The sequence below is a fragment of the Cervus canadensis genome, chromosome 4 (genome assembly GCF_019320065.1).
Source record: "Cervus canadensis isolate Bull #8, Minnesota chromosome 4, ASM1932006v1, whole genome shotgun sequence".
NCBI classification, from domain to species: Eukaryota; Metazoa; Chordata; class Mammalia; order Artiodactyla; family Cervidae; genus Cervus; species Cervus canadensis.
In genome coordinates, this window is record NC_057389.1 from 38,561,388 (window position 1) to 38,578,174 (window position 16,787).

General features: G+C 37.6%; 1 protein-coding gene across 4 annotated transcripts in view; it reads left to right on the forward strand.

Annotated features, from left to right (window-relative positions):
• RNF145 (ring finger protein 145) overlaps positions 1-16,787 on the forward strand; it is a 61,104-nt gene that overhangs the window by 15,806 nt on the left and 28,511 nt on the right. For all 4 annotated transcript variants that reach the window (XM_043464834.1, XM_043464835.1, XM_043464832.1 and 1 more), the window contains one exon: positions 13,176-13,267. In XM_043464834.1, the coding sequence (XP_043320769.1) occupies positions 13,176-13,267 (92 nt within the window). The remainder of the gene's footprint in view (positions 1-13,175; positions 13,268-16,787) is intronic.

A 16,787-nucleotide genomic window follows, 5' to 3' on the forward strand; every position in this document is an offset into this window, starting at 1 on the left:
GGATTAGTAGCTGGGGTTGTGTCTCAAATTTTATTTCTGCTTTTACAAATGGTCTTACTGTGAAATGGACCATAAGGGTATGTTTACAAAAATACCCATGAGCTTTTCTATATAACCTGAGAAAAGAAATTTCCAAAGACAGGCTGCAGGAACTATAGCAATTATGGATTTCATTGCTTTCATTATTTTAGGAAGTTACTTTATGATGCCTGAGAATCAGTGTAAGGTGCGACCTTGTATATAGTCGATGATTTCATGAGGTTATTTGTATAGGTCAGAACATCTGTTTGTCTTGGTTTGCTCGTCCTAAATTTGAAGACTGGTCTGCCAGAAGAATATGAGCTTCCAATCTTGAAACAATAATAATAAATTACAAGTGTACCAAAAGCCCATACCATAAATGTAGTGGAGTATAATAAATTTTGTGGGTGTGGGTATAATATTTCTTTTGTTTTGATTGAAATGTATAACTAACAAAACGTACTCCCAGTTATAAGAAGAGTGGCACTTACTTTACATATATAACAGGATGTAATTTTCTAGAGGTTCGAAACATAGATTTTGGTGTAGGCTTGAAATTTAATCTTAGAAATAGCATTTTTATATTACTGGAATTGATTGGTTGACTTTTTAAAAAACCCTTTTTCCCCCATGATTATAAAATTACACTCATCGCTGTAGGCAGTTTATTCAGAAAATTTATAGGCGGTAGCAGTCACCTGAAATTATACCACCATGTGACAAACCTGTTAGAATTCTGTTATTTCCTTCCAGTTTTTTAATAACTTCCAGTTTTCACCACTTCAGCAGATACAAAAGAGTGAAAATTAACAGTCACTGACTCTTGGTCCCTTTTGTTGAAGCAGGACCTCCATCTTCTTTATTTCATCTAGTTATGTCTCGAAGGCCCCAAAGTATTTCCCAGAAACTCAGTCTTCTCACCTCCTTCCCCTGTTCCTATCTGGTTGACTCCCTGCTCAAAGTGGTACTTGGAGTTGGGGAGGTCTGCTGCTATCCTTGCCCAGGGAATGTCCGTGGATGTCAGAATTTCAAAATATGGAGCTGCAAGAATGGTGGTGCATTTCTGTAATTGTCTCAGTGTTTCAGATCCAACTCTTCACTCTAAAGTGGAGACGCTGACTTTTCTGATTTTGTATCACATAAATATTGTCCCTGTGCACTTAGCCTCCTTCACAGGAACAACTTAAGCCTTTTCCCTTAGCATCTTTCTCCACTGAACCTAGACTAGGAGTCCAAGAGCCAATATTAAACTCTCACAAGAGAGTCCTTCCCATTGCAGGACCACCAGCCCCAAACCCTGACAGAATTTATTCCTATGGTCTTACCTAGACACTTCTGAATCTCAGCTCAAGCTTAAGGTGAAGACACTTCCCTATCTTCATTTATACATTTTTAAAGAAAAATGATATGTATGGGGTATAATGCAGTAGTTAGAGTGTAGGCTCCTGAGTCACCACTTTAGTGTGTAAATGAGTTCCTGGGCACCTACGAATGCCACTGGGAAAAGTGGATGGGAATTAGATAGATTCAGATCCTGTGTTTCCTATTTACTGCTCTGAAACCTTAGTGTCATTTATCAGAAAGATACGTCTCAGTTTCTTCACCTGTAAAATGTTAATAGTATTTTAAGGAGCTGTTATAAGGATTTATTATGATTAAGCATGTTAAACTTTTAGCACAATTTCTGACATATTGTAAGGGCTCAGTAGATTTTAACTTATTCTATTATGTCTCGTTTTTATTATGCAGCAATGTTTTGTGAGCATTTTCCTGTGTTGTTAATCTTTACTTTTTTAAAATTTTTTTATTTTTCCTGTGTTGTTAATCTTTAAAAAATGCTTTTTTCATGGCAGAGTATTCCATGCTGTAGCTTTTTTTAGAGTTGATAGAATTTTGATGATTAAAGAAATCTCAAAGTTGAAGGCAGAGCTATTAAAATTAATTTTATTTGTTACTGTAATTCTGGGTGAAAAAGCAATGAACCTGCTCTTTTCCTTTATGGTTTTTTGGTTTTTGTGTGGTTCAGTGATGGCCGAAACCATGTAGCTGTATTTTCATCTGCAGTATCATCATCCAGGCTTTTTTAGAGAGGTAAAAATTTTATCATGTAGGGATAAACGGGACCCTGCAGTGTCAGACATAAAGAAAAGCCTTTTTCTAACCATTTTTCTTTAGCAATTTTGACTTACTACTTTTAGTTTATGGGAATATTTTTACCAGTATTTAAAGTTTATTTTCATTATCAGAAAGTTTGTATCTATTTTAAACAGTAAAAATAATTGTGATAAAATTTTACAGTGTACAAAAACATTTTCTTATTTTTTTATGTTATTTTGATCCTTACTATAATCCTTTGAGATTTATAGGTGAAAGAACTGAAACGTGCAAACAACTAGGAGCAGATGATCCCAGACTTTAACTTGAATCCAAGTTTTCTGATTTTTAGTTCAATTTTCAGGAGAGAGCATGGCTAATGGAAAGAAAATTAGTTTTAGAATTAGCAGGGTATGAAATAGTTTCCCTACTTAGGAAATATGTTACTTTGAAACTATAAAGTAAGACAGTGCCTATCTGATGGAGTTGGTTTTGATATTAAACTAAATTTCAAGTTGTGGCAAATTTTAGTGTTTCTCTTTTTAGTGTAATTTACACTATATGGTGCTATCTCAGAAAGGTTGGCAAAGATGTGTTAATTCTTCAATCATTAATAGAATGTCAACGTTTAATAAATATTTAGTCTTGGCCAATCTCATAGAATCTTAAGGCTGAAGTTTTTAGTTTTAAAAAGCTTAATAGTTCATATTTCATGTGGCAGCTTCATAAACAAGTATCTTTAAAGAAAACGACTTTATTAAGATATAATTCACATACCTACTTAAAGTATACAGCTCAGTGGTTTTGAATACATTCACAGAACTGTGTAAAGCATCACCACAATTGATTTTAGAACTTTTTCCTAACTCCAGAAAGAAGCTCTGTACCCATCAGCAGTCACTCCAATTTCCTACCAGCCCTTCTCCACAGCCATAGGCACGGCAATCTGTTTTCTGTCTTTACTGGTTGGCTCATTCTGGACATTTCATGTACATTGAATTGTATAGTATGTGGTCCTTTATGCCTAACTTTCTGTTTTCAAGGCTCATCCATGCTGGAGCGTGTATCAGGACTTCATTTTTCTGTCCAAATCATATTTTGTTGTATGACATTTTGTTTATCCATTCATCCACTGATGGACATTTGAGTTGTTTCTGCCTTGTTGCCTGTTCGAATAACACTGTGAACATTCATGGTTTTGTGTGGACATACTTATAGGAGGGAGCGCTGCTTATACACTGGATTGGGATTGCTGGATCATATAATATGTTTAAACTTTTGAGGAACTCCTAGACTGCTTTCTAAAGTGGCTGCACTATTTCTACCAGCAGGGTATGAGGATTCCAGTTTCTCCACATACTTGCTAATACTTGTTGATCTCTGTCATTTTCAGTATAGACATCACAGTAAGTGTGGAGTGGGGTTTCATTGTGGTTTTGATTTGCATTTCACTGATGGCTAATGATGTTGGGCATGTTTAATATGTTCATTAACCCTTTGTGAATTTTCCTTGGAGAGATGTTTATTCAGGTTCTTTACCCATTATTTAATTGGTTGTCTTTTTAAAAAAAAATTGAGTTGTAGGAATTCTTTACGTATTCTAGATAGAAGTCCCTTATCACTTACATGATTTACAGATACTTTCCATATCACTCTAGTCTAGATATATCAAAGCAGAGTATGGTATGGTCCTGAAAAGGAAAGTCAATACTTGGATATTTTAAATAATTCATTTGATACTTCAAAAATTGGCTATAGAAAAAGACATTTGCAAATATTAATTCCTTAAACAGAAAATTTCATACTCTTGAAAAACTGGGTCTCTCTTTTCTTTAATTCATGTACAGGCATACCTTGTTTTGTTAGGCTTCCCTTTTTTGTGATTTGCAGATACTGCATTTTTTACAAATTGAAGGTTTGTGGCAACCTTGTATCAACCAAATCCATCCTGTCATGTTTCTAACAGGGCTTGCTCACTTCCCGTCCTGGTCACGTTTTGGAAATTTTTGCAATATTTCAAACTTTTTTCATTATTATTGTATTTGTTATGGTGATCTGCAAACAGTGATCTTTGGTGTTACTATTGTCATTGTTTTTGGGGCATCACAAACTGCACCTATATAACATGGCAAACTTAACAAAGGCTGTGTGTGTACTAACTGCTCCACTGACTGGCTGTCCCACATCTCTCTCCTGCTCCTTGGGTCTCCTTATTCCCTGAGACACACTAATATTGAAATTAGACCAATTAATAACTGTACGATGGCCTCTTTAAGTGTTCAAGTGAAGGGTCATGTCTCTCGTTTTGAATCAAAAGCTAGAAATGATTTAACTTAATGAAGAAGGCATGTTGAAAGCTGAGATTGGCTGAGTGTTAGGCCACTTGTGCCAAATACTTAGCCCAGTTGTGAATATGATGGATAAGTTCTTGAAGGAAGTTAAAGTACTACTTCAGTGAACACAAGAATGATAAAGCTGAACAGCTTTATTGCTGATGTGGAGAAAGTTTTAGTGATCTGGATAGAAGATCAAACCAGCTACAACATTCCCTTAAACCAGGGCCAGAGCAAGGCCCTAATTCTTTTTAATTCCCTGAAGGCTGAGAGAGGTGAGGAAGCTGCCTAAGAGAAGTTTGAAGCTAGCAGAGCTTTAAGGGAAGAAGCTGTCTTCATCACAAAAAAGTATAAGGTACAGCAGAGCATGTTGATGTAGAACCTGCAGCAAGTTATATAGATGATCTCGCTAAGATCATTAATGAAGGTGGCTACACTAAAGAACTGATGCTTTTGAACTGTGGTGTTAGAGAAGACTTGAGAGTCCTTTGGACAGCAAGGAGATCCAATCAGTCCATCCTAAAGGAAATCATTCCTGAATATTCATTGGAAGGACTGATGCTAAAGCTGAAACTCCAATACTTTGGCCACCTGATGGGAGGAAATTACTCATTTGAAAAGACCCCGATGCTGGGAATGATCGAAGGCAGGAGGAGAAGGGGACAACAGAGGATGAGATGGTTGGATGGCATCGCTGACTTAATGGACATGAGCTTGAGTAAACTCCGGGAGTTTGTAATGAACAGGGAGGCCTGATGTGCTGCAGTCCATGGGGTCACAAAGAGTCGGACATGACTAGCAACTGAACTGAACACTAAAGAACAGATTTTCAATATAGACAAAACAGTGTTCTGTTGGCAGAAGATGAACTTTGTACCTAGAGAGGAGAAGTCAGTGCCAGGCTTCAAAGGACAGGCTGATTCTGTTTAGGGCTAATGCACCTGGTGACTTGTTGAAGCCAATGCTCTAACCATTATGAAAATCCTAAGACCTTAAGAATTATGCTAAGATCTACTCTACCTGTGTGCTTTAAATGGAACAAGAAAACCTGGATGACACCATAACTGTTTACAACATGGTTTTTTGAATATTTTAAGCTCACTGTTGAGACCTACTTCTCAGGAGAAATTATTTCTTTCAAAATATTACTGCCCAGTGACAATGCATTTGGTTGCCCAAGAGCTCTGTCAGATGTATAACAAATATGAATGTTTTCATGCCTGCTGATACAATATCATTTCTGCAACCCATAGATCAAGGAGTAATTTTGATTTTGATTTTCAAGTCTTATCATTTAAAAAATATGTCTCATAAGGCTATAGCTGCTGTAGATAGTGAGTCCTCTGATGGATCTGGGCAAAGTCAGTTGAAAACCTTTTGGAAAGGATTCACCATTCTAGATACCATTAAGAACATCTGTGATTCATGGGAAGAAGTCAAAATAGCAGTACCAACAAGAGCTTGGAGGATGATTCTAACCCTCATGGATGAGTTTGAGGGGTTCAAGTGTGGTGGAAACAGCAAGAGAGCTAGAAGTGGAGCCTGAAGATGTGACTGAATTGCTGCAATATCACAACAGAAACTTTCTAACAGATGAGAAGCTGCTTCCTATGGATGAGCAAAGAAAGTGGTTTTTTGAGATAGAATCTACTGTTGGTGAAGATGCTGTGAAAAGTGTTGAAATGACAACAAAGGATTTAGAATATTATATCTTACATAAACTTAACTGATAAAGCTCTAACAGAGTTTGAAAGAATTGACTGTAATTTTGAAAGAAGTTCTACTATCAGTAAAATGCTTTCAAACAGCATTGCATGCTATGGAGAAATCAGGAAAGGAAGACTCACCCAGTGTGGCACACTTCTTTGTCATCTTAAGACTTTGCCAGTCACCCCAGCCTTGAGCAACCACCAATGTGACCAGTTAGCAGCTGTCAACGTTGACTCACAACCCTCTATCAGCAAGATTTCTTTTCTGGCCATGCAGTGTGTGTGTCCTGTTGAATCCTGGTTCTCTGCCAGGGATCCAGCCCATGCACCCTGCTGTGGAAGTGCAGAGTCTTAACTACTGGACTGCCAGGGAAGTCCCAGCAAAAAGATTATGCCTTTTTAAAGGCTCATATGATGGTAAGCATTTTTTAAATTAAAATATGCACATATATTTTAGACATAAGGCTATTGCACTCTTAGACTACAGTGTAGCGTAACATAACTTTTATATGCACCAAGAAACCCCAAAATTCATGATTCACTTTGTTGCGGTATCCACTTTATTGTGGTGGTCTGGAACGGAATGCACAGTATCTACAAGGTATACCTTTAATTCACACAATGAAGCTGATTCTTCTTAAGTGTTTAGTCTATGTCTATAAAATGCTTATAACCTGTTTAATAGTGATTACATGTGGAATCTAAAAAATTGTACAAATAAACTTATTTGCAAAGGAAATATAGTCACAGATGTAGAAAACCAACATGATTACCAAGGGGGGAAGGTGTGTGTGGGATAGAATTGGGAGATTGGGACTCGCATATGTACACTACTTTATATAAAATGGATAATTTATGAAAACCTACTGAATAGCCCAGGGAATGCTGCTCAGTGCTCTGTGGTTACCTAAATGGGAAGGGACTCTGAGAGTGTGTATGTGTATATGTGTATAACTCATTCACTTTGCTGTAGAGCAGAAACTAACATAACATTGTAAAATAACTACATTCTAATAAAAATTAATAAAAGGCAAAATGGATATAACTTTCACTTCAGAAAAATTAAACTTTAGAAAATCCCGTGGCTCAGTTAGTATAAAATTTAATATTACTATTCAAATTGAACTCATTAGAATTTGATAAATGTCAGGTTCTTTAATTCTTAAAATTCTAAGCTATGCTTTTCATTTTGAGTGGTCTAAGGCAGGGGTCCCCAACTTCCCGGCTATGGACCAGTACCTCCTGTCAGATCAGCAGCAGTGTTAGATTAGAAATACAGTGCACAGTAGGTGTAATGTGCTTGAATCATGCTGAAATCATCACCCTAATCCTCGTCCGTGGAAAAATTGTCTGCCATGAAATCAGTCCCTGGTGTCAAAAAGGTTGGGGACCGCTGTTCTAAGGAATATATTTTCCAGTACCAATCCTACTTTAAAATTGAGACTCTCCAGCACTACTGTGGAAAAAAGAGAAACTTTCCAAACTGATATGACGATTCCTGTGAGGATGTTTTGATGGTTAACCTCCAGAGTTAAGTGTTTTTCTCTAAAGCTTTTAAACTTCATTATTTTTAAATTCTTTGTTTTATTGTTAGGTTTATGAACCAGTGCATCAGTTTTGTATGTGTATGACTTTAAGAGCCTGTTGGATTCAAACAATAAAAGTTCACTCTCTTTCATCCTTGTGTTCAGTGTGTAACTGATTTCAAATGTAAAACTTTCCCAGAAGTTACTTATATGTCTCATACAGATAACTGGCCCTCCATTTTAGGAAATCTTGTGTCATTCAAAGCTTCAGATGAGGGTTTCTTTGTATTGGAACTGTTAGCAAGTTGAGCTGGGTTATTTGTTGTGAGGCAGTCGTGTGCATTACAGGATGTTATCAATACTGTGTCTCTGCTCACAGATTGCAGAGCACCCCTTCCCCACAATTGTAAAACCAGAAACTATCCATAATTGCCAAATGTTATGACCTGGGGAATAAAATTTTTCCAGCTGACAACTACTGCTGTTAGATAACGGAACTGAAAAGTGAAGTTTTTCACTATATATTTAACTTTTAATTTTGAAAAGAACAAAATTGACCCATTTCAATGTGTGATATGTTTTCTTCTTTTGGACATTATCAGACCCAGACACTAAATATTTAGCATGTAGTCAGAAGCTGAAGAAAAAAGCAGGGGGTGGCCTTGTAGCAGACACGATTTAAATACTAAAGCCCTGGGGAAATGAGCTCTTAAATTGCCATTCAGTGCTTAGGGTGTGATAGGTACTCAGATTTTGAACATCTCAGGGTAATTCCTTGGCCATCCAGTGATTAAGTGAGCAGTGTGTTTTGTTTGCACACATTGCGAAAGATAACTTGGAGGGCTCAGCTTTATTCCGTGTACAAATAGATTAGGTTTCTTTGGAATTAATATAGTTTGGAAGCTGTAAGTGGCCAGAATGTACAGATTGTTCTCGGTTGTCCAGCGACCCAGCCAGGTTGCTTAAGAGACTTAGAAAGAAAGGTCTTTGATCTGCTGATGAATTGATAAGCTCCTGGGTTTTGTTGTTATTATTTGTTTTTTATAACAAATAATTTTTTATGCTTCTGTTTATAGCAGAAACTTTTCCAGTTGTAAGCCATCCTTGGGGTTCTTGGTATACATCTTACACATTCCTTGTTCCCCAAAGCAGTTGTAACCATAAGAAAGAAGGCTACCAAGGGGAATGTAGAGAAGTGAGTTTTCAAACTGTTCAGTATATTGGTGCTCTGTGTTAATTGTCAGCATTGCATAAGTTGTATAAGTGAAAAAAGTTGTTTAAGGAGGGGAAGATATTATTCAGTTACAAGTAGAAAACAGTACTTCTTGCTTCTGACCAACTTAATACATTGTACTCCTTAAATGTTTAAATTGGAAAATTCTAATTCTACTTCTGAACTTCTCCTTTGATTCAGTCTTAAATTTTTAGGTATAAAATTCTGTTAAAAATCTGAATTTCATGACTCTTGCCTCAGACTAAATTTTGGCCTAAAATGATTCATGGAATTTTGGAGAATTCCTTCTCTGAATCCTTCTTCTTTAGGCTTACCGTTGTGTTTTTTAATGTTGTAAGTGACCCACTCTGTTGAGACTCGGTAATAACCAAGAGTTTTCATTGCCAGCATGAGATGTCCTGAAGTTGTATATAACTTAGATGTAGAGATCTTTATAAATGTTTTGTTTTTTTATTTTTATTTCTTCTTCTAGTTTTTCTGTAGTAATATGTTTGGGAGACAGTGCCCAGATTCTTCTCTCAGAAGAGACAGCTCAGTAGTGGCTGCTTGGCAAGACCAGTTTAGTCCCCACCAAAGTCACGGCCCTGGCTCTGGCAAGCCAAGTTCAGCTGGCCCCAAGAGGGACTATGGGCTTTCTGGTCCTGGCTGTCTTCATTGAAGTGGGGCTTATTGATGAGTCAGCCAAACAGAGAGATTCTGAAGGCTGTCTTTGAGAGAGGTGGGCTGAGCAAAGGAGAGAGGGTCTAAGGTTCCTACGGAAGATGTTAATTTCTGGGGTAGGACAATTGCTCCCCTGACAGGTCCAGCAGTCCTTGAGGGAGATTGAAGCATTGAGCAAGCTTTTCAAGAGGGTAAAGTGGAAGAGCTAGTAGGGAGGAAACTGTTTAACATCAGGGTGTTGTCATTGTGGCCTAAAAGTGGTGATTATTCTGAAATATAGACATCCCTTGTAGTGCTTCCCTGGTGGCTCAGCGGTAGAGAACTCGCCTGCCAATGCAGGAGGCACAGATTCGATCCCTGGGTTGGGAAGATCCCCTGAAGAAGGATATGGCAACCCACTTCAGTTTTGTTGCCTGGGAAATCCCGTGGACAGAGGAACCTGGTGGGCTCCAGTCCATGGGGTCACAAAAGAGTCAGACACAGTTTAGTGACTGAGCACAAGCTTGAGACGTTCCCTGGGGTCCTGTAATCTCAACAGATCACAGAGTAGTGAAACATGGAAAAAGAGAAAGAACCAAAAAGAAAATCATAAAAAGAATTAGAAACTTGAGAGGAGACTTAAAAAACCCCAAATCAACCAAAGGAATATAGAGTAGGTTAAAAGAAAAGGAAACTGTTGCATTAAACCCGTTATAATAACCTTATGAAATAGAATGAGAGATGAAAAGCAAGCTAAATAGAAGTATAAATCTAGAAGTGAAGATAATAAAAGATAATTTTGAAATAAACAGGGCTATGAATATAAAAATTAAATTTTAAAAAACCATGACAACATTCTATATTTTTTTCTTCCAGTGTTTGTCACAATTGTAATTAAATAATTGTTAGGATAAATGTTTAATGTATATCTTCTTCCCTGGCTTGTGAGCTTCATCCTCACAACAACTGTGTTTTTCTTGTCTACTGCAGCATTTTCAAGGCCTACCAGTGTGCTAACAACACAGGTATAGAGCAAATTCCTTTTGAGTTAAAATAAAAAAGTGTAAAAAATGTTAATTTGCCTTAGAAGTTTTGTTATGTGAAATTAGAATTTTGGATAAGGGACTAAGGAAAAACAAAGAGACTTTTAAAAAGAGGATAAACTGAAGTAGGCTTGGAAATGATACAAAAACGATTAGCAAATGTCTCAGCAGTAAGAAATTCTTGATAATGTTGAGTTTGCTGAGTTTTATTATGAAACACCAATAATATGGTGACAAAAGCAAACGTGGGAGAAAACATGATAGGGAATCCAACTCTGCCGTCTCCTTCCCTCGCCAGGAGAGAGCTCCTGGGACTGAGGTCCTCTTGGGCGATCTTGTGGTTTTTCTCCTGCTTGCAGTTGCTGCTCCCACAGGCTCCCCTTTTTTGTAGAGGTGAAATTCATGTAACAGATTTAACCTTTTAAAGTGAACAGTTTAGTGGCATATAGTGCGATCCTAATGTTGTGCAACTGTCACCATGATCTAATTGCAAAACATTTCGTCCCCCTAGAATAAAACCTGCAACTCTTGAGTACTGTTTTCCATTCCCCCTCCCCACTTCCCCTCCATCAGACACCAGTCTGCTTTCTCTTTATGGATTGTCACTGGTTCTTTTTTTAAACTGGATCTATTTGAGAGAGATGTGCTTTGGCCAAAAAGAAATTACTTGACTTTAAAGGCCTAGATCCTACTGGGACTCAAAAGTTGTGTGCTGCGTGCTAAGTCACTTGATTCATGTCCGACTCTGCGGCCCTATGGACTGTAGCCCACCAGGCTCCTCTGTCCATGGGATTCTCCAGGCAAGAATACTGGAGTGGGTTGCCATGCCTTCCTCCAGGGGATCTTCCTGACCCAGAGATCGAACCCATGTCTGTTATATCTCCTTTTATGGTAGGCACATTCTTTACCACTAGCGCCACCATTGGGACTCAAAGTTAGATCTCTTTTAAATATAAATTTATTTCTTTTAATAGCATTTTCAAAGACTTCATAAATGTAAATGGTACTTATATGTATATTTTATTTAAAACTTATGAATTAACTTATCATTCTTTAGCTTTCTATCCTAAAACTATGTTAAAAATACTAATTACATTGATCTCATGATCAGATATTTATATGTAATTTGCACGTGTAGCATTTGTGTCTCTCTACATTAAAACAGGGCTTCAACCACTGACCTTCTGGGGTGGGCAGTTCTTTGTTGTGGGGGCTGTCTTGTGTGCTGTGGGATGTTTTGGAGGCATCTTGACTTAGGGTCCCGGAGCACTCCTCCTCCCTTTGAAGCTGTGACAACTAAAAATGTTTTCAGACATTGCAGAATATCCCCTCGGGGCAAACTCACACCTGGTTGACAACCGCTACATTAGAAGCATGCCTCTTGAGGATTTGGTTTTCTCTGTCAGTAGAAAGACTTTTAATACATTACTTGTTAGAAATAATCCTCAAAGAGTGAAAGAGGAGAATTGCTAAATTACCCAAGAAGCCTAGTCATTCATAGATTTTTATAATTGTTCCCAAAACTGCTTTAAAATTTTTATTTTAGTTTTTAGTTTTGATTTTTGGCAGTACTAGCTTGCTGATTATGTAAGGATCATTTCTTGGTTAGCTGTGTTATGCTAAAGGAATTCCACTTGATTGCCTAATAGGAAGTAATTTCATGGAAAAAGTAAATACAGCCATGTGAGTTTTCCAGAAATACTTGAAGCATTTAACCTGTTGTAAAGTACAGCGAATAAAGTATTCAGCAATTGGAGGAAAGGAGAGTTTTTTAACACAAAATTTCCTACTTTGATGTCAGAAGAATTTAAGACAACCATGTTCTATTACTACTGAACTTAACTGATAATAAATTCTTCCTTTCTGCCTCTACCCTAAAAGTTCTGTTTTCTCAGAGTGTAAAGTCTCTTTGACCACTAATTAAATCTTATTAATTCTCAGTGATCAATGTTAAATGAATTATGTTTTATAAGAAATAATTTGATTTGATTTAAAATTTATCTCAAATTTATAGCCTAGTTAAATATTATAATTCTAATTATAAATTTCCTGTAAACTTGAAAATGACATCTTTTAAGGATTGTTGTGCTACAAGCCAGTTTTCTAACTAGTTTGTGTTTTTACCTATAACTAACTAAGTATAACTGGAGAAAAAACTTTGGGGAAAATGAGATAGGAGGGATAATGGAAGCTAATGAAAAAAGGGGAAATTAATGTAATAGTGTTACTTGTTATCAGTTAAGTAGTAGGGTTGAGAGGTGGCATCTCAATTGGCTTTTTCCTGGGCATAAATTATTTAATGAGACCATGGGAAGAAAGAGAATCCAACAAAGTGGAGTTTTGGCTGCTTCTCTGCAAGTAAAATTCAGTTTCAGTGAATTCTGTTTTCATCACGTGGGCGAAGGAGATGAAGGTCATCCCTCTGTAATTTTTTGTACCTAAAATTTTCCTTTGTATAGATGTGAAGTGTTATTAACATAATATATTTTTTATAAAAATACTGTGCTTTAGCTGCTGCTCTCTCCTGTATGTGCTTAGAATGTATCTAATACATTCTTATCATTTTACTTATTTAGGGACTATGTTAGAAGTGAACTGGAGTCCGCCTATGAAGGACCAATGTATTTAGAACCTCTCTCCATGAATCGATTTACCACAGCCTTAATAGGTAAGTATTATAAAAGAATCAAAAGTGTAGGTAGGAACCAACCAAGTATTAATTACTGTCTTATAAAATTAGTTTATACTTAATACGAAAAGGTTGGAAAACTTGAAGTTATTCTTGATGACTCTTTCAAAACAGTTATTGTTAAATGCTACATTTTCTTATTAGTCTTTTTCTCTCTAAATAAGGTATTTCTTATTTTACATGTTTATAATTATATATAGCCTGTAGTTACTTGTATTTTTTAAGGATAATTTAAGTGTTTGGGAAGGTTAGTTTTTAAATAAAGCTAATAATTACTTTGTAAGATTAAAATAAAATATGTAATGTCTTAATATTGGTTACTGTTGTTGAAAGCCATTATCCTCTAGCCTACAATAAATTACCAGAAACATCAAGAACTTGAGATGTGACTGAAACATTCAAATAGCAGAATGTTTATAATAGAATGATTGCGTAGGACCCCAGAACAGCATAGATGCAGCCCAAAGTGAAGTACCAGATCTTACCATTCCAAAATTGCAAAAAGAAAGTGAGAGGAATCTTGTATGTGTTTGTTAAACTCACCCATGTAGAAGGTGTTAAGAGGTTTAATGTTGGAATTTGTAGGAGAATTTCTTTGTAGATAGCTGTTTTCTCTGAAATACCTTCCCAGCCCTTCTCATGTAGACAATTCAGTGGGAGACCATTTGGAGACTCAAGTTTTTTTGTGTGTGTGTCTTAGGAGGGATCCTGCAGACTGGTGTCTTACCTGGGTGTGCAAAATCTAAAGCTGCACCATCCAAAACAAGCCACAAGTGCCTTATGAGCCCTTGAAATGTGACTAGTCCAAATCAGACTTAGTGCAAAAAGGATGCAAAATGTCTTGTTCATTTTTTGGTATAGATTGAATGTCTATATGATAATATTTAGGATTGTTGTTATTGTTCAGTCACTAAGTCGTGTCAGACTCTTTTGCAACCCTGTGAACTGTAGCCTACCAGGCTACTCTGTCCATGGAATTCTCCAGGCAAGAATACTGGAGTGGGTTGCATTTCTTCTCCAGGGAATTTTCCCAATCCAGGGATCGAACCTGAGTCTCCTGCATTGCAGGTTGATTCTTCACCACTGAGCCACCAGGGAAGCCCTAATATTTGTGATGCATTAGGTTAAATAAAATATATTGTTAATTTTACCTGTTTTTAAATTCATAAAGTGATGCTGCTGCTGCTGCTGCTAAGTCGCTTCAGTCATGTTTGACTCTGTGCAACCCCATAGATGGCAGTCCACCAAGCTCCCCCATCCCTGGGAGTCTCCAGGCAAGAACACTGGAGTGGGTTACCATTTCCTTCTCCAATAAAATGATGCTACCAGAATATTAAACATTACATGTATGGCTCATATTATAATTCTAATCTGATACAAAGGCCACTAGTGGGCTGGCTGGCTATTGAGTTTCTGACTGTGGAGTGAAAATGTCTTATGAGGTTTTCCTGTATCATCTAATCTCTGCAGGCAAAGAATGTTAGTTTCCTGTGGACTAGATGAGGGTCCCAAGAGTCAATGGAGTTTTCTTAGGTCCTTCCAAGAGGGCCCTTAAAAAGATGAGAAGACTTCAACAGGCATTGTACTTCCAGATTCCCGGGAGCTAAGGAAAGAACCAAAAGCAGCCAGAGGAGGGTATATAACAAGCATGAAAGATCATGCAGATTAGAAAATCCATGATAATGGGAACAATCAGGAAAACACTTAAAAATGCCCATGAGAAAGGAGATCCATTTCAAACATCTCAACTTCAGAGAGTGCCAGTACCGTAGCATTGTAAGCAAATAGCCCAGGAAGGGTGTTACACTTCTCTCCCTGTCCTTTCCTGCCTGCCTCAGCTGTGGGCAAGTCAGGAAGAATGCCACTGTGCTGGCAGAGAAGGAGGAAGAAGCTTGCCATAAGCTCTCTACTCCCTCTCAGAATTGCTGGTTTTCTGTGACCCCAAAGGCGGCCTCTTGCCCACAGTAGTAGATGTAATGGTCATCTGAATTTAAATTCACACATTCCTGTTCTTTTTAGTTCACTGATTCCTAAAATGTTGATTTTCCCTTTTGACATCACCTGTTTGACCAAGTCTAATTTACCTTGATTCTTGGACCAAATAGTCCAGGTTCCTATCCAGTATTCTTTACAGCATCGGACTTGACTTTCACAACCAGACACATTCACAACTTAGCATCATTTCTGCTTTGGCCCAGCCTCTTCATTCTTTCTGGAGCTATTTCTCTGCTCTTCTGCAGTAGCATATTGGACACTTACAGACCTAAGGGACTCATCTTCCAGTTATATCTTTTTGCCTTTTCATACTGTTCATGGGGTTCTTGAGGCAAGAATACTGAAGTGGTTTGCCATTCCCTTCTCCAGTAGACCATGTTTTGTCAGAGCTTTCCACCATGACTCTTTTTCTTGGGTGGCCCTGCATGGTGGGCTCATAGCTTCATTGAGTTACATAGGTCTGGTTCCATCATTTCATGGCAAACAGAAGGGGAAAAAGTGGAAGCAGTGGTAGATTTCATTTTCTTGGGCTCCAAAATTACTGTGGTTGGTGACTTCAGCCATGAAATTAAAAGATACTTTCTTCTTGGAAAAAAAGCTGTGACAAACCTAGATAGCCTATTAAAAAGCAGAGACATCACTTTGCCGACAAAGGTCCATCTAGTCAAAGCTATAGTTTTTCCAGTAGTCATGTATGGATGTGAGAGTTGAACGATAAAGAAGCTTGAGCACTGAAGAATTGATGCTTTGGAACTGTGATGCTGGAGAAGACACTCGAGAGTTGCTTGGACAGCAAAGAGATCAAAGCAATCCTGAACGAAATCAACCCTGAATATTCACTGGAAGGACTGATGCTGAAACTGAAGCTCCAATACTTTGGCCACATGATGTGAAGAGCAGACTCACTGGAAAAGACCCTGATGCTGGGAAGGATTGAGGACGAGGAGAAGGGGGCGACAGAGAATGAGATGGTTGGATGACATCATCAACACAATGGATATGAGTTTCAGCAAATTCTAGGAGATAGTGAAGCTCAGGGAAGCCAGGCCTGCTGCAGTCCACGGGGTCACACAGAGTCGGACACCCTGAGCAACTGAACAACAACAGTGGGGGCCTCAGCTGGAGTCAAGGCAAACCTTCAACTCTAAGGCAGCGCTTTGTTTAAGTCGACTGAGATTAGATTAGATCAGATTGTGCAAACTGTACTAGTTTAGAAAAGTTATGAAACTTGCCTTATAGGGGCAGGAGAACACTCAGCTTCAACGAGTGGCTTTTTAGGAGAGCAGAACACAAAAATAATGTTGCTTTATGACCATATCCCGTGGCTGTATTCAATAGTGGTAACATCCAAATATTACCACATATTCAATAGTGGTAATATTTTCATCCAAGTATGAAAATATTTGCCTGATTCGAAAATTCAAAGTGTTTTCTTTGGTTCTGTGATGGATATGATTTAGTGTAAATCTGTATATTTCCCTAAATTTTTCCCATCAGTGCTTAT